The sequence below is a fragment of the Acomys russatus genome, chromosome 25, assembly GCF_903995435.1.
Source record: "Acomys russatus chromosome 25, mAcoRus1.1, whole genome shotgun sequence".
Taxonomy (NCBI): domain Eukaryota; kingdom Metazoa; phylum Chordata; class Mammalia; order Rodentia; family Muridae; genus Acomys; species Acomys russatus.
Window position 1 is genome coordinate 24,027,342 of NC_067161.1, and position 19,056 is coordinate 24,046,397.

Sequence of the window (19,056 nt, forward strand, 5' to 3'; positions counted from 1 at the left end):
CATATATACACATACATATAATATTTATTTATTTATTGTACTTTATAGAAACTTATATTCATAGTAATTGATTCAGACTTGCTCCTTTTGCTAATTAAAAAAAAAAAAGCATTCATTTAGCTAAAAATACAGTAAGCTAATTCAAAGAAAAATAACACTGAGCACACAGCATCAAAATCAGCCATGACGAGCCAGGAACCACTCTGCCTTGTCTTCCCACACAGTTTTTAAACATATTCTCTAAAAGAACAACATCATTAAAGTAGTACATAGAACTCACCTCCAAAAACATGGCATCATCAGCACTAGGTATTTGACATGTTAGTTTGATGTCAACCAGGAAGATATTGGCTTTGACATGGGTCACCTTTCTCCTAATCATTCAGTTAATCTCCTCCTCTACCCAAATTTATAGATAACCTACCGGTCTTACAACTGCTTTTGGCCATGCTATCAAATCATCAAGTTTATAATGTGTTCAGTTCCATGTTGTTCTACATCGATCACTCTATTCATCCTACAATGCCTTTCATCGGTTATTTTACACTGAATTTTCTAGGGTTTTAAGAAATCAAATTGTTGTAAGACTCAAGCTGCACTATTGGTACTGATGAGAGTTTTCAATTCAGGCTCTATCTTCAATGATACAATTGAAATATAAATGCATGGGAAACACACACAAAAACAGGAAGAACACAGAGTAGAAGACATGGTAAATGTTAAATCTAGAGACTTATCATTAAATGAAGTTATCATATCAAACTTAGCGTTTGCCTTCCCTGTAGCTTCCCTGTGATCCCTTTGGATAAATTAATATGCTTATGGGACCTTGGTAATTGTCCCATGGTTAAAGTGGTTATATAATTCTCTCCTGTACATATATCTCAACAAAAGTTCCCAGGCAGTATCCAAGTGACATTGAGGGTGGGGGATTATCCTAAGGCTTTATGGTGCAGCATCAGCCTTCCTCTACTGCCATTTGATCTGAGCATCTTGCCGGAACAAAATGACTAAGCAAAAAGTGTGCTAGTCATGAGTTTGCGGATGCTGTTTTAGGGTGCTGGTGCAAATATAGAAATGTGAATATACAGCAGAACTTAATCCTATATTCTCTTTCTGGAAGAGACAACAACTGTAGATTATTTTTATATTCCTTTTATAGATGGAAGGCTTTAGAGCAAAGGTAGTCTTGAGACTTTTTTTTCTGCCTGAACTAAATGAAAATAAAATTGTTCTAGTACATGATGACCAGGGTCCTTGTGAATCAAGGAGAAGAAAGCCACCTTTCTAAGCACTGCTTTGACCTTTATGCTTCCTCTTCTAAAACAAAAAGCCTTTAAAAGAAATCTGTAGATGATGAAATCAGTGAGGAGATCAGATATTTATCTAGCTTGGAGAATGGTATACTAAAGACTGACTCCCAAATTTCAGTTTTGTTTAGCTTCTGAATCTATTCATCTCTGAGCAGCAGATAAGGCACCATTCAAAGCATTAAATACAAAAATGTGTCCTATGAATATTACAAAAAGGAACCACTGGAAATTTGATCAACACTTAGGTACATAATCTGACGGTTTGCCTTAATATTAGCAGACTGTAAGGTGAGAACATAATGTTTATGTCTGAAATGGGGACATAATTAATTTTGTACAATAACATTGAGTTGTTGGAATACTCTGGGCAGAGCATGCGTTCAGCTTTTCAAAGTTTGCATTAGTTACCCATGTGAAAGTTCTTCATCTCAAAATATGTCTAATTTACTCCCAGACAGAGGTTTGACCCAATAAATCACATCATCAGTATTTATTACTTTTACATTACTGTGCTAAGACACTAAGACAAAGGCATCCTATGGAAGAGTTTACTAGGGGCTTAGAGTTTTAGAGGGTGAGTCCATTACCATCATGGTTCAGGGTGTGGGAGCAAGCATGCAGGTGTTGTGCTGGGACAGCAACTGAGAGCTTGCATATTGAAAAAAGCCACCATGAGACCGAGCTCACTTGGAATGCTGTAGGCTTTTAAAACCCGAAAGCCTACCCACAATGAGATACCTTGACTTAGTTAGGATTTCTACTTTTTTAATGAGATACCCTGACAAAAACCAAGGTGAGGAGAAAAGGGTTTATTTGACTTGCATATCCTTCCATTGAGAAAAGCCAAGGCAAGATATCAAACCAGGCTGAAACCTAGAGACAGGGCTGGACAGGCCATGAAGGAGTGCTTTTCCCTCATGGCTTGTTACACTTGTTTTTGTATAGTACACAGGACTACCAGCCTCAAAATGGTACCAGCCATACTGGGGTGGACCCTCCCACATTTTTTATTATTATTATTATTATTATTATTATTATTATTATTATTATTATTATTATTATTATTACTTTGGTTTTTCAAGACAGGGTTTCTCTGCGTCCTAGAACTTTCTCTGTAGACCAGGCAGGTCTCCAATTCATAGAGATCCTTCTGCCTCTGCCTCCCAAGTGCTGGGATTAAAGGTGTGCACCACTGCCGCCCGACATTATCATTATTTTTTAAGAATGCCCTATAGTCTTGCGTATAGCCCAATCTTTTTGAAACATTTTCCCAGTTAAGACTCCTTCCTCTCAGATGGCTTTAGTGTGTGTCAAGTTGGCATAAAACTAGCCAGCACAAATTTCTTCCAACATGTCCACACCTCCGATCTCTCTTAAGCAGTTCATGCAACAAGGGAGCAAATATTCCAACATGAGTCTATGATGACCACTCTCATTCAAACCCCTCCACATTTAAAAGTAATGAGATTTCATATATAAACATTGGCTTTCAGCTTATCTTAATAATTTAATGTTCTGGCTATGTGTACTTAACAGATTCAGTTTTAGAAGCATTTAATGATTGACCTCTCCATAAATGCCAGTTTCAATTTATGTATATACACAAATACATATACATATACTCTCAGTGAGTAGTAATTTGACTACATATGAAGCATTTGGTAAATTTGGTCCCATGAGAATTTCAGATAATGTCCCAGTATCCCTAACTCATGACCAGTGGTGCTGTGGGGGATTTGAGACAGGTATATACAGTGTGTAAAGCTTGTTATCTTCTTATCCAGTTTTAAAACCAGTATAAATTATTAAATTGAACAGTGATTTGCAGACCCAACAGTCCAGCTGTACATATGAGCTCCTGACAGTTGTGACAGTGACAGCACGCAAAGGACTGTGCAGGCCCCAGGCAGAAGAAATCCTGGCATAGAGGGTGAGAGGAGAAGAAGCAATCCTTTAGATGAAGAGCTATTGGCATTTGATTGGCTATGGGAGAGGAGGATTTAGGTTTTGCATTTGTCTGTCTGTTTCTTTCTTTGTTTTATAATGGGAACTCTGATAAGATAACCTTTATACATAAGAATAGACGACACTGGCGATACTAGCTGGGCTACAGAAACTGGATGGGGAAGAAAAAAAGTAATCACAAAGTTGGGTTGGAAGGAGTGAAAGTGTAATAAGGGTGGGATCTGAGAAAGGTGAATATGTTAAAAAATACATTCCGTGAAGTTCTCAAATACTTAACAAAAGTATTTTTTAACATACTAAATTACCAGAAGGCGAATGAATCTTCACCTACTTCAGTTACTTTTGTAGTCATTGAAAATGTTGCAATTTCAATATAGTAAGAAACATACTCCAAAAAGGATTAAATTACACCTAATAAACATGATCCTTTTACAGATAATTGCAATTCATTTTTAGAAATTAGTACATAAAATCCAATTAGCCCATTTTAAAGCAAAGTTGCCTTAAATTAATAGAGTATGTGTATATTTATCTATGCTACTGGAATACCAGGTGTTGTTTTGTCTAGAAAATCTATTTGTTTCCTGGGTCTTTCTGAATGTCATTTACAAACGTACATCAAAAAGTTTTGCAAACTGTGTGAATTAAAATTCTTTTCAAGAAAATCTTACCAGAAGTTGTCTTCACTACTTCAGTAGTATTCCTCAATCCAACAAATGAAAACTGATACAGCCTCCAAGATCTTGTGTCGCCCACTTCTACAGAACTTCGCTTCCATTGATAAACAATTTCCTCACGTGGATAACCATCTACCATGAGATGAAAGCTCATATTACAAATGACAGTGAGTGGCTGGCCAGAGGTAGCAACCAACTTGTTTGAACATGAAGGATGAACAGAACAAAAAGTCATATAAGCACCCTGGGCTTGCCTTGCAGAAAATTAACAGAATTCATAGCACATCCTTCTGGAAAAGGCTGAAAATAACAGAGTCAAAACTGCCATTGAAAATCATGTTTAATTGCATGGAATGTAAACAGTAAGTGACATTCAAACATTGTATCCATACTTTATATCACGTGAGATAAGACACAAAACTGTCCAGCACAAAATGAAAGTAAGATTGTGTTTCATAGTGAAGGATTACCAATAGCTGAAGACTTTGATATTCACGTTGAAATAGGAGACAATTATAAAGATGCAAAAAATAGACTTCTCTAGCAATTATCCTAATATTATAACCATTTACATTATCAGATGTCGAGTTGTTGGGTCTTTTGGGTTTTTTTTTACTTTTAGATTAGGGTTTTGAGACTACAGAACTGCTAAATAAGTATCTCATGGCCTTGAGCCCATCATCTCTTATATCCACCTGATTACTAAGACTACAGGGGTTGTATGTGGCAGACAACAAAGAGAAGAGAAAATATAGGATGATATTAGGATGTAATTTGTACTCAGTTTTAAGATACAAAAAAATTTAAAATTAAAACCACTATGTTCAAATGCCAATGGGAACACACAAAAGAGCTTAGGGGGATAGAAGATCTTCATAAAAATAGTATTACACTGATGATCAGGGTGAAATAGTGACTATAAGTATGATTTCCCCAGCGATAAAAGGAATTTTCATTATTTACTGAAATAATTTTAATACAGATGGCCACTGTATATATCCTGGTGGAAAATAGTATTATGAATTAACTGTGAATTGTCCTTTTCCCAATAAAATATGAATATAAATAAAAATGCTGCCAATACAGCTCAGTAGTAGAATGTTCATCTAGCGTGTCACTCTCTAATATGGCCCCAAATGACTAGAAGCATGAATGAGCAAGTTGAGATATAAAAATTACGTCAACTGTTTGTATATTAATAATGTTAAGTGAAGATAACCATTAATTATAAAATATGAAATTCTATTTAAATAAAATGTTCTTTGCTTTATACTTTTTTGTTTGATTTTTGCTTACTCTTGTAAAATAGCAGAAAGATGATGTCTAAGGAATTGCTTGGAACATGTAACAGGACACCTTGAGAATGAGAAAAGCATGGTGCCATAAGGGAGCACTCTACACAGAGTGTAGTTGTGACTGATTTTCTTGTAGCAGTAAGTGGCATTACATTTTGTGTGGGTTCAGAGGAAAATTGTCATTTGCAACCTGGTGGCAAAAAATTTTCTTGCTTCTGAGTTTTAGCTGACTCAAACGAATAGCAACTCTACTTCGTTAATAACAGACACGGAATTAATCTCTCTAAAAGTTAAGAAAATGTCAACATTCTAACTGAACACATTCTACTCAAATAGATAGACATGAAATAAGATATATAATGAAAAAATTCTGAATATGTATTGTGTACATCTGATTCCTCAAATTGATGAAGTGATGAAGAGATGATTGGTTCTCTTATCACTGGTCTTTTAAAATTAACTATGGTTATGATCTTTTATTTTATTGATCTTAGGAGTCTCACTGACTGTAGAAGAGAATTATGTTGATAAAAACTTATGTTTGAAATCCATAATTAACATTTCATGCATCCAAATATGTCTAATGTCATATCCTCTGAATACGTTATATTATTATCTGATGAAAATAATAACAGTAAGTCATGCTTTTTATGGTGTTGCACATATTATACCAACAGAGCAGTGTTCCTGTGGGGTACATTTGGACTAAGAACATGTTATAACACTCTTCTGAGTTTACTGAAGAAGAGATTTGATGTACTGAATCAACCACTGTGTATTACAGTCCACTTCAACAGGGAGTCTGGGCATCCATTGTCTATTTCCTAAAATTTCCCATTCCATCAATTCTTCTGCAAAGATTGTCTTAATTGTCACAGTTTGGAATTATAATTAAAAAGATTTCAAAATCAATAGTGTAGCCCAATGCCACAATGCAGTTTCTATGATTCATTACATTAGCTGCCAAGGCAATTAGAATGACTACAGGTGACAGGGTACAGTATAGAGAGAATATTACTTACAACTGGAGAACTCCAGAGGGCAGGAGTGTTCATCCATAGGGAAGTTGTGTAATTGCAGCTGGCACTCAGCATCAATTGTCAGCCTAATTAGAATGACAATAAACACACAGAGAAAAATGCTAGCATCATTTCTAAAATGCACACTGGCATCCTTTCCAGAAAAATCTGACATTTGGATTGATAATACAAAGTGATCCTCATGAAAAACTTTCCAAGTTCCAGGTAAAAATTATTGCTGGGCAAAATTTTTCACATAGCCAGTAGGAAGCACTTAATTCATCTCAACTTCATTTGTTCAAAATATGTGATTACTCGTTTTGTATTTTATCTTATTTATTTTTGCAAATTAACTGCACACACTGGAGATTTCTCGGTGAATATATTTAACTTATTTAAGAGAACAAACTGTTTTAGGAACTTAGGCTCATTTAATGTTTGCATTGAAATGAATGCTGACAGTTCTCTGATCTTATCAGCTAATTAACACAGAGCCTTCTGTTGGCAAGAACTTGGTGTTTTTAAATTGCCATAGGTGGGTTTTAAAATATGTCTGCTGAGCAATGGAAATATGTGAACTTTTCCAAGAGGGCACCATGAAACCATCACATAGGGTGTCTTATAGCAGAGAGGACTGTCTAAAGCCAAACAAGAGATGCTAAATGCACATACAATGAAACATTGGGGAAGCCTTCACCAGTGGGTCTCTGTTTGCCCAAGATTAAAACCTCAGGATGTGCAGTTTCAAGCCCTGGTCTGAGACTCTAAAAGCTAAAGGAATCCAGATATTCTGACCACTTTTGGAGGGGCATGGAAAAAAAATCACACCGTAATAGAGATGCTTGGTAGTTTTCAAAAGTTCATTTTTATCTGCCGCATTTCTTACAACCTGCAATACTACTGCCTAAGTGATTAAGGTCATTATTTTATTAAAAAATTAATTTAAAAGATTTTATGATTACATAATTTTAAATAGGGGACATTTTAGGGTTTTGTGGTATAACAGAGCACTTAACGATCTTTCTGTATATCTTAAATTGCCTATGATGCCTGGATGAAGTGAACTACTTCCTTATTAAGAAAGTGCTATTATGGCTTCATTGTACTTGAACTTACTCAAGGTCATGTCAACAGGGACACAGTTACGATTTGTACTTAGACTTTTGACTCTTCACATAAAGAGGCTTTATTCTTTGTCTCTTTCTCATCACTCTTCAAGGAAAAATCTTGGTCTTATTCACAAATGAGATGTTAATTAAATTTTATTTTATTAGAATTATCTTTCAAAATTAAAGTGATATCATAATTAAAGATAATACAGTTAGATTGTAGATATAAATATAGATTCAGAACCCACAAATAGCTCTATAAATATATGAACATACACACTCAGACACAGCACAGATATGAAACTAAGTTAAAAGTCATCTTTTCTTCTCTACATATGCATGCATTGTTTCAAGCCTTAAGCAGATATTAATTGACACTTTAAGGAGATTTCTATAATTAAACACTGCAGTGGTCTCTCAAATTAATAGAACTGAAAATGAGTACAGCATTATAAAATGATAACAAGACTTGAGGTATGATGGATGATTGCATAATTCACAAGCCACAATGAACTCTGATTTATCATATAGACTCTGATTTCCACATTTCTAATTCTAGTCATTACATTATCAGTAATTTAATAAATTCCCAATGCATCTAAAATAGACACAAAGGATTTCTTTTCCAAATGGAGCTAACTTTCTCAGTAGCTAATCTAACTCTGGTAAAGATTTCAAGTCGTTTGAAAGTACTATGATTCATATGTTTAGTATTAAGCATTACAAGGAATAAATATATTTTAATAGTACCTACAGATGCTAACATAAATGCATATTCTTTACATTTTTGCTAATATACAAATAAAATTTACATATATCATGCCCCAAGGTTAGCATTGTGACTGTCACTACTTTCACCTCTAACAAACCTGTGGGTAAGAACCCTGTAAGGTCAAGAACGACTAGCTAACCATGCACAAAACTCAAGTCCAAGTGAATTAAAGACCTCAACCTAACACCAGAGACACTAAATCAGTTAGAAGAAAAAGTGGGGAAGAGCCTGGAACACATTGGCACAGGAGACAACTTCCTGGACAGAACACCAACAGCCCAGGCCTAAGGTCAACAATTAATAAATGGGACCTCATGAGGCTGAGAAGCTTCTGTAAGGCAGAAGACACTGTTAAAAGAACAAAATGATAGCCTACAGAGTGGGAAAATATCTTCACCAACCCTACATCTGACAAAGGTCTAATATCCAAATTATTATTATTTTTTTTAATTATTATTTTTTTTTATTAATTTATTCTTGTTACATCTCAATGTTTATCCCATCCCTTGTATCCTCCCATTCCTCCCCCCCCCCATTTTCCCATTATTCCTCTCCCCTATGACTGTTCCTGAGGGGGATTACGTCCCCCTATATATTCTCATAGGGTATCAAGTCTCTTCTTGGCTACTTGCTGTCCTTCCTCTGAGTGCCACCAGGTCTCCCCCTCCAGGGGACATGGTCAAATGTGAGGCACCAGACCAAACCAATTAACCCAATTAAGAAATGGGTCTGAGAATTAAACAGAAAATTATCAACAGAGGAAGATCTAATGGCTGAGAAACACTTAAAGAAATGCTCAACCTCCTTAGTATCAAAGGAATGCAAATCAAAACAACCTTACACCTATCAGAATCGCTAAGATCAAAAATTTAAGTGACACCACATGCTGGTGAGGATGTGGAGTAAGGGGAATACTCCTTCTTTGCTGGTGGGAATGCAAACTTGTGCAACCACTTTGGAAATCTATCCAGCCCTTTCTCAGAAAACTGGGGATAGGGCTACCTCAAGACCCAGACATTCCACTCCTTAGAATATACCCAGAAGATGCTCCACCACTCAACAAGGCCATATGCTCAACCATGTTCATAGCAGCCTTATTCATAGTAGCCAGAACCTTGAAACAACCTAAATTTCCCTCAGTTGAAGAATAGATAAGAAACTGTGGTTATATTTACCCTAGGGAATACTACTCAGCTATTAAAAACAAGGAAATCACAAATTTTTTGGACAAATGGATGGAACTAGAAATGATCATACTGAGTGAGTTAACCCAGAAGCTGAAAGACTCACATGGTATATACTCACTTATAATTGGACACTAGCCCAAAAGCCATGTCCCAAGAAAGTCTTCACTTACCAGGAGACTGGGATAGATGTGAGGACATCCTATTGGGACTCTAGATGAGAGAAGTATGGGAGAATGGGAAAATAGAAGGACCCAGAGGGTCCTAGAAACCTACAAGAAGAACATCATGATGGGCAGATCTAGACCCAGAGGTGTCTGCTCAAACTGCTGCACCAACTAAGGACAATACATGCAGTAAACATTGAAACCTATTCAAATCTAGCCAATGGACAGGACATTCTCCACAGTTGTGTGGAGAGCAGAGACAGACTCTGACATGAACTCTAGTGCCCCATATTTGACCACTTCCCCATTGTAGGGATGCCTCATGCCACTCAGAGAAAGGATAAGCAGGCTACCACAATGAGACTTGATAGATAGCCTATGACCATATAGTGGGAAAGGATGTCCCCCTGGGTCACAGACGTAGGGGAGGGGTATAGAGTGAAGTTGGGAGGGAGGGAGGAATGGGTGGATACAAGTGAGGGGAAAGCAATTGAGATGTAATCTGAATAAACTAATTAAATATAAAAAAAGAAAGAAAACATGAACTGGCAAAAATAATCACTAGCTATGGTCCATAGATACTAAAGAATGGGAGCTAAGTTAGTGGGGAATAGGGAGAAGTGTTTAAAGCACAGGGAGTGCCCCAGGTTCACTATTGTAGAGTAAGCCAAAATTCCATGCAGTCAAGAGGCACATATATGGCGGTTTATAGGTTCAGATGCTGTATATTAAAAGAAGGATTCTAAATATGCCAAATGGTCACTCTTGTAAAAATACAATAGCTACATCCTTCTTGATATTTTACAACTGTGTTCACTTAATACATTTAATTGAAAATGTACCAAAGGAAATATAGTGCTTGTTTCATAGGAAAGAACTGTGGTGTGCATTCTAGAGAGAAGTTCATTCTCATATACCGTCCAATAAGTTCTCTACATAGAAATTTTAGTTACTCTAGCCCATAAGACTGCAAGAAAGAAAGCCATACATCACCTATGTCCCTTTCTTTCCCTACCTCTTTCCTTCCTAAAAGCATGGGGCTGATTCTGTGTTTTATTTCTAACAAGTACCTCTTTCCCCACAGATAATACCTTAAGGTGTAGAGAACTCGACCATCGTTCCAAATTCTCAGCATCCTGTTTGGAGTGGTGATCCAATGGGCATCAGCCTTTTTGGAGTTCCTGAAGAAAGTGTCTGGGATCCAGATTTTCCCCACCATATTGCTATTCAACCGGAGAACTTTAATGGTACTGTTAAATTTCAAACGTCTGTCATACCAGGTTTGGGCAAAAAAAATGTCAATTGTATATTCCTGTTTTAAAAAAAGAGCAGAAGATTTAGAGTGCTTGTGTTTCTCCATCTCATTCTCATTGCCAGGATGAGACAGCACTGTTTTGGCTTGGAATGGTCCCAAAGGAAACAGTAGCTTTGCTGATGAGATTGCTACCTCATCTGCCTTTCACATCAGTTTCATATATTTATGGTTCCTGGCCAAATAGCCAATTCCTGGTAGTAAATAACTTCTTTCCGACACATAGAAAGTAGGCAGGCAGGCCATCACTTGATAGGAGAATTGGAGGTAGGTGCCTCCCTCTCCACCCTAGGATCTTCAGCATCATCTCTGCCTCTGTGTCCCGGGTACCAGTAGCGAACCTTCCACTCCACCCTATCCACCAATAGATTTTGTCTCCTAAGGGACTAACTGCTCCAGATTCACTATTGTAGGAGAAACCAAAGCCCATGGACTCAAGAGGCACTTAAATGGAGATCTGAAGGTTCAGTGTCTTACAATAAAAGAAGAATTCTAGCACTACAAAGGGTCACTCTTGAGAAAATACAAAATGTACTAAATTGTCACTGACAAATAGCAAACATGAAAGACACCTTACTAGAATTGATGATTGTTCATTCTATTCCTCTAAATGAGATAAAAATAATTAAAGGGCTTATTTACCGAGCTGTGCAATGCTTTTATTTGTGAATTAATTAGAATAAAGCGATTTTATTAAAATATCAGTAGTGATTCATATGCTGAATTAATCTCTCCCATGGAGCATGTTTCTTAAATGTAATAATAACAGGTGACTGCAATGATTCACCTCAAGAGGCTACCAAACATAAAGCGGGAGACTTCAGCCAAAGAACAGTTAGTACTGTGCGAAATTCAGACCCACAGGACAGGAGGTAGAATTCAGTAGATCTGGTGTGGCTGCCACAGTCACAGGCAGTCTTGAGAAAAAAAAAATACTTCTTTACTATTTGGGCTTTATTATCATCATGTTAAAAACAAAATGTCAATCCTAACTTGGCCATGCCTTCAAGGTCTTTGGATTTTGACTTTGTCATCTGTATGAGTGTTGTTAATTAAAAAAAATCCTGCTACCATTATGTATAGTTTTGTTGTTGCTGTTTTGTTTTTTGTGGGTGTTTTGTTGTTGTTGGTGGTGGTGTGGCGTGTGTGTGATTCTTGAGCTCTTCAACAACACCTACTCTGGGTCAGTTTTTGACTAAATGCTTCTCACTTGTCAACTCATTTAATAAACCAGGTTAGGTCAATAATGCAAAGAATCAATTCTCGTAACAATCAACAGTGTCTTTAATTATATAGTATCCTCATGCTTCCAAATAAACATCCTTGTGCCTTGCAGTACTTTTGTCTTGATTTCAAGCTGATAATTTGATCTAGGTAAAGCAGGACAAATAAGAACAACGAGGGGCCTTAGAATAGGACGGATTTAGAAGGGCCTCCGACTTATCCAGTGTTCCACACTTCAGTTATGTGGAAAAGTGTGAGGCATCAAGGCAGCAGTAGCTCTTCAGGACTACAGTCAGCATCAGAATGCACTGAGGTCGCTGCCTCCGCTCTGTTCTGTACTTTTCTTGCCTGCACCACCTGCTCCTGAGTCTCACTGTGGCAGACTGCAGCCCACTGCGAATGCCCTGCCACCATGTGCACAGGTTAGTTCTCTGCTTGAAGTTTTTAAGTAATGGGAGAACAACCAATTTTATGAACATTTTCATCCTGAGATGAAAAATAAACTGATGCAATAAATTTGGATATATTTTATTACCAAAGAAAGAAAATGAAAATACAAAGATCTATAAAAACACCATCTCACAGAATGAAGGAACAATTCCTGGAGATCTTCGTCCTGATCCAGAGCTAAGCTCTGTGTTTCAATGCTCTGCCAGCAAGAACAATGCTAAATTATTACTTACAGACAGACTTTAAATATTTATGCTTTGTGTCAGAACACTAGGGTTGTAACATCTGAGAATTATTTTTATGGTTATGTAAGTATAAGAGTGAAATTTTATGTCATTCTATCTGTGTCTATATGTATATATCAATATAGAATTAACAAAATTTACTTTAGCAGGGTAAATACCAATTTTAATTCATAACGTCATCATACTTCATTTTATTACTATCTTATTTTATGCTGTGCATTGATATACTATTTTCTACTATTACTTTAACTGCATTTATACTTTATTATATTTTACCATATTATTTATATTAAAATATACTATAAGTTTATTTCCTTATAGTATTATATTAGATATTCAATCTAGTTTTTCACTTCAAATTTTGACTGAAAATATTGTAAATATGCAATATTTATTGTGAGAAACATTTGTAATTTGAAGGAAACTATTATTTCTGTTTCATTAATCTTCTAAAAATTAGAAGACTTTCATATTTTGTTGTAGGTACAACTTGAGCATTATACCATGATAGTTAGATCAATATTGTATCACAATTATCACACTGATTTCATAGCTAACCATGTTTGATTTTTATGACCATAATCTTAAAATTTTAAAGAACTTCATTACATGAAAAAATAGTAGGTGTACACTTTGTCTTTTCCTTTTAATGTCTTGATTCCTTTAAACAATGTATTTATTATTTCCAAGCTAAAAATTGATAATTAAATTGTGCAACTCACCATATTGATAGCATTCACTGGACCAATGCTGTTCACATACATATCTGTGTGAATTAATGTTGGTTTCACTGCAAGGAAAATTATTGGAATAAATGTTTGTTGGTTTTGCCAGAAACAAAATTGCATTCATTTAGTCTGTTTTTCAGCCTAGGCTCACTTAGCTACTTTCAAAATGATTTATTCACAACTAATTTAGTACTACTCAATACTGCATATTTCAAAATAATTTTGTCTTGAAAGAAAAACTTCTTTTTAAGAGTGTTGTTTCAAAGAACAATAGTAGATAGAAGTTGAAAGATGTTTCTGTTTGCTTTTCCACAGTATTCTCTTAGACGTCCTGAACCATGTCACTTCTTTTCCTCCACGCTCTCCAATCTGTTTGAGACTCCTGAACCCATCGGATTTATGTACATAGGAAAGTGATCGATGAGTGACAGGAGAACTGAGTTTTAAACCTTCAAAGTAGGCAGGAGACAAGAATAATATAACATTGCTCTTGATGATACTATTAATCACCATTTTGCCTTCATACATTTCTAGCCAAACACCAAATCAAAATCTTCCCCAATGGCTTACTGGATGCTGTAACTGGAGGTAGTAGAACAAAGCTGTAAGAAAGCCTATTACATACCAATCTGTTAGAAAAAAAAATAAATATTACAACAAAAAAATAGGTGGTGAAATGTTCAAGATCAAATGAATGTGATCTATTTTAATTTAACATTTAATGAGCAGAAGATATGTGAGATGGTTCTGGGCTTCCGTTCAAGCATGCTTTTCTCATCTTTATTCATTTTCCTGGAAAGTACCATGCCCAGACCCTCTGTGGCAGACAGATTTCTTCATCAACACTGACATCCACACCCTTGCCTTCCTGTGAGTGAGGTTACTTCCTTGTCTCTTGACTTTGGCGTTGATGAATGTAGTCAGTTTTATCTAGACAAAAGTGAGCATGCCAATTCTAAGCCCAAACATTAAGCCTTATGATATTTCACTTTCTCTCTTGTTATTTTCTATTACTATGAAAGGGAGTTTCCTAGCTCAGGTGCTGATACTTTAGAAGAATAAGAGACTATCAGCCCTAGTTTAGCTTAGCCTAATTTGGTTCATCTGTCAGTGTGATGCCAAATAGCGCTTATTGCTAAAGCCACTGAAAATTTCTGCTGGTCATTGCATAGTTGCATGCATCTAATATTCATCTTTCTTTCTCTTTTCTCTGGTGCTATTTTATAACAAGTTGTCACTTTTTAAAAAATAAAGTCTGCATGTTTTAGATCTACAGAGATGTTCTAAATTAATAGAGATGAGAGATAATGATGTACATCCAGAATTTTAGACTCATCAAGATAGGAAAGACGTTTTCTTCTAGGTTGTCAAACACAAATAACCAAAACACTATGAATGTGACATTTATATAATTCTTTATTGTTTCCTGGTTTTTTTTCTATATGTGGTTTATTGTATGTATGTGTAATAATATAGATGTGTATGGAAAAAAGAAAAATAATAAAAAAAGAATACTGATAGTAAAAACAAAAAGAAATATCTAGGAAAATATCTAATAGGTTTTGAGCGTCACCATTACAACCCCATGCTTGAATGCTATGTGTATGCCTTGTATTTTCTCTTTTGGAGGATCGGGTGGGTGTTTTGTTTTGCTTTGTGTTTTTGTTGTTGTTGTTTCTTGTTCTTGTTAATGATCATTTTGTTTTGTTTTCAAGCCAATGTTTCTAGGTATAACCTTACCTGTCCTAGAACTCTGTAGACCAGGCTGGCCTCTAACTTAGAAATCCATATGCCTATGTCTCCATATTGCTGGCTTTAAAGGCCTGAGCTACCACTGCTTAGCAGGCCCTTTCTTTATATTCAAAATTATAGGACTATAATTTAAATCCTTCTGGCTCTTGAAATAGGCTTGTAGTTATTCTAATTCAGTCACTAGATCAAGTGCATCCTCTTGTATAGCACAGAATATGAAACTTTCTCATACCTCCTATGTCGGGTCGAAGCTTGTTGTCATACCCTTCCAGCAGGTTGTTTAGGATGACAGTGACGTCACCCTCGGGAACTTTTGGAGTCAACACCCATGTTTTATTAGAAGCATAATCTTCATAATCATCATCGGATTTTTGGCTAGTGAAGCTAAGAAAACAAAAACACTGGTCATGAAACATACAGATCACTCCTGAGTTGATTGTGCCATAAGCAAGCCAGAGTAAAGCAGGAATGAGTGAGGGTCACTGGAATGTAGAAAAACAGCCGAAGGTTTACCTGATGGTTAAGCTAGCCAATTAAACTTTTCAAAGGGAGACTTCAATGTATTAAAATGTTTCCTCTAGTTTTTCAGAGTACTCTGCCCTTGCGTCTATAAAGAAGCCAAGTGTTATCTTTTATTTTTGCCTTTCCATATTTGATAATCTTCCCTCCTACCTGCCCAGCCTCATAAGTGACATTTTAAAAACTTGTGAACGTGATATTAAATTATTATAACGTAGCCTAGTAATTCAGCCAAAGCATTGCCTTCATGTTCCTTTGGGAAGTTAACTTATTCCAACCTATTAATGAAAGTAAGAGAGTGATAATTAGATTCACTCCCACAGTCCTCAGACCAGCCCCGCCTCCCTCAATTGAGCCTCTAAGAAGAGTTCAGGCTTGCTGCCTTCTCTGTCCTCAGGCTACATGAGGTGTGTTTTCTCCATTTCCTTGCACTGAAGGCTGGAGTCATTCATTTATCTTTAGTTGTTAAGAGACTGGCACTATGAAGAAAAATGTAGTAGCCGACTTTATTTCTTCCTTTGTCACAGCTATATTGACTAAGCTAGAATCTCACAGCGGTGTTGGCTACACTGTAGTCATATGAATAAAATTAATTGTTTTGGCAGATCAAATAGTCACAGGTTTATAAGCCCCAGTATTACATGCTAAAACCTGTTGGGAAATTATTCACAATTGGTATAGAAGTAAGGATGGGTTTGGAAGATATATTGAACCTAGTGATTTTTACCTTTCCTGCCCCAAGTTCTAGCTCCACCTCTCCCATTTGCAAAATTATTGTACTTTTCCAGGTCTAGGAAAATGTATGATCTTTCGAAACCTCTTTCATTCACTTTTATCAGCACTCCAGAAATCTGTACTTTAAGATAAAAAATTTAGCATACAAAGATTCATACCCCATCCTTAGGTTTAGTTTTGTTTTCCTGATATAGAATGGATATTATTACATACTAGATTTCCAATTTGAACTGAATATTTATGGTTTAATAATTTTTATTGCATTTATTTATTTGCAGTTATTTAATGTGGGTAGGAGGGTGTGTCATAACACACCTGTCTGGGTCAATACTTGTGGAAAAGTCAGAAAACAACCTGTGGTAGTTTGCTCTCTTCTACCATGTGATAGCTGGAGAACAAGCCAAGTCATGATGCTGGGTGGGAGAAACATGTTCCTGCTAAGACAAGTTTTTTTTTTTTTTTTTTTTTCCTCATGTCAAATCTTATCTTTCTAGAACCATACCAATTATTTATAGACTCAACATGGAAAAATTAAATGTGTAGATAGACAGATAGATAGATAGATAGATAGATAGATAGATAGATAGATAATACCTAAGCAACACTATATAGATGCCTAAAACTGTACGATAATGGTGACTGGGTTACTAATATGGTAGAAAGGAAGAAAGAAGATGATGCTTTCAGAGTAAAAACTAACTCATTAGATTAGCTTAGAAATCAATGGCAGTAATTCTTTGGTTTTATTTTATTTTTTATATCTTTGGGAAATAGTACCTAAAATAAAGTATATCTGAAAAGCCTTATACAAATGCATTAGTTAGTAAGCTGACATGTGTGTGTATGTGTACGTGTGTGTGTGTGTTGTGCTTCAAACAAGATACTTTATTAGGCAGACAATGTTTCTCTCTGTAGACACAAGTTGGTAGATGAAAATCATAATACAATGCAAGAGACATCTTCTCACAAATTACCCATTGGGGGTACTACAAAAGTCTCCAAAACACAAAGGTGATTTTGGTTAACTATAGATAATTTTTAATCCAGCAACATGGCTGCTCTGGCAAGGTATCACTTCAAAATACCTTTTAGGTCTATGTGATCCTGCTAGAATGCAGACACACTCTGGATTGCAACATAATCTGACTGGAATACAGACATAGCCTTAGTATGCACCTTTATTCCCAAAAATGAAAGTAAGGTTAATTTATAGAAGGAAGCCGCTATGTTTGGAAGTCATATGTAATTGATATGCAGACCAAGTGATGAATTGAAGGGCCATTTGACAGAATGAGTCAGAGATAGGATATGCCAAACTCTCAGGAAAACAGAATGAGAATGATTAAGAAAATTAAAGCATATTTTCAGAATTAGTTTTAGGCAAGGCACAGCAATTCAGTCCTAAGCCAAGAATATATGGTTTGAATCAGTCAGCTTGCAGAGAAGTTTGGGCCAGAACAGCTGAGTTGAACCAGTCAATGAAAGTTCAGAAAGAGCTAAAAAAGGTTTGAAGGTGGCTCTCATCTCATCTCCTCATCAGAGGAAATCAAAACATAGTTAACCACCACAACTACATGATAACTTTTATGGCTTAAGATACCACACATTTTGCCTATAAGGCCTAGAGAAATATATCTCAAACCAACTGAGAAAATTCTGTCCTGCTAGGTATTTTTTATACTGTCAGAAGGGTCTATGTAGCCTGGTCAAGGAGAATTGACATCAAGGGTCCTATCTATCAGTGAATGCTACAGAGTACAATACTGATTCTGCAGGCAAGATTCACCTACTGGGATAATGATGCATGTCTACTTACTGCTTACACTTGTGGAGTAACAACATGCCTTCTGATTAATCTGCTGTCTTTTCCTCCAGGAGAGATTCATGCCTGGTATCACAATACTGCTCAAAATCCCATTGCTGGGGAAGTCATAGGCCCTAGAGTGGAACCTGATATTGTTATTTTCTTAAATTGTCAAACTGTTTCCTAAAGACTATGTTTACACCCGCAGACCTAGGCTCCTGCTCTCAACTTTGCTCAGAGATGCTTCTTTTCCTAGTAGCATTAGAGAGTGCAGAGACTCACAATTGGTCAACAAACAGAGAAAAGTGACTATGAGTGCTTGGCTTGGAGCCTCCCACCCAATATCCCTTAGTCTGCTAAGGGACATTACAGAAAAACGAATGTGAAAACTGGAAGACAGGGAGTGCTCTGAGATGGGAAAGGGTATTGTTATGACAATCATGAACTCACAGAGGTTGTGGCTACCTACAGAGACTCAAGCCAGCCAATAGACCTGGGGGGTCTCTTGAAGCCCAGCCAAAATGCCTGCATAGACCTGGGAGGTCTCTTGAAGCCCAGCCAAAGTGCCCGCATAGATCTGGGAGGTCTCTTGAAGCCCGCTCTTCTGAGGTGTTAATTGATAACTGCTGCTGAGGAAGGAATTACTTTTCTTTGCTAATGTGGCAGCTGGTGCATTGTCTATGTTGCAGTGGATGGCCTCATATCCACATGTATAAGAGAAAAACTAACCAGACTTAGTAGGCAATTACTTTTTGTAAAAAGAAGATAACATGAAGTTGGGAGGGG

The 19,056-nt window shown here is 36.3% G+C and overlaps 1 protein-coding gene across 2 annotated transcripts in view; it reads right to left on the bottom strand.

Moving 5' to 3' along the window:
- Nucleotides 1–19,056, bottom strand: part of Gabrg2 (gamma-aminobutyric acid type A receptor subunit gamma2) — an 84,248-nt gene that overhangs the window by 42,669 nt on the left and 22,523 nt on the right. For both annotated transcript variants that reach the window (XM_051167768.1, XM_051167767.1), the window contains exons 2-6: nucleotides 15,445–15,596; nucleotides 13,455–13,522; nucleotides 10,593–10,813; nucleotides 6,273–6,355; nucleotides 3,950–4,087 (exon numbers count right to left, since the gene is read on the bottom strand). In XM_051167768.1, coding sequence (XP_051023725.1) covers nucleotides 3,950–4,087; nucleotides 6,273–6,355; nucleotides 10,593–10,813; nucleotides 13,455–13,522; nucleotides 15,445–15,596 — 662 coding nt within the window. The remainder of the gene's footprint in view (nucleotides 1–3,949; nucleotides 4,088–6,272; nucleotides 6,356–10,592; nucleotides 10,814–13,454; nucleotides 13,523–15,444; nucleotides 15,597–19,056) is intronic.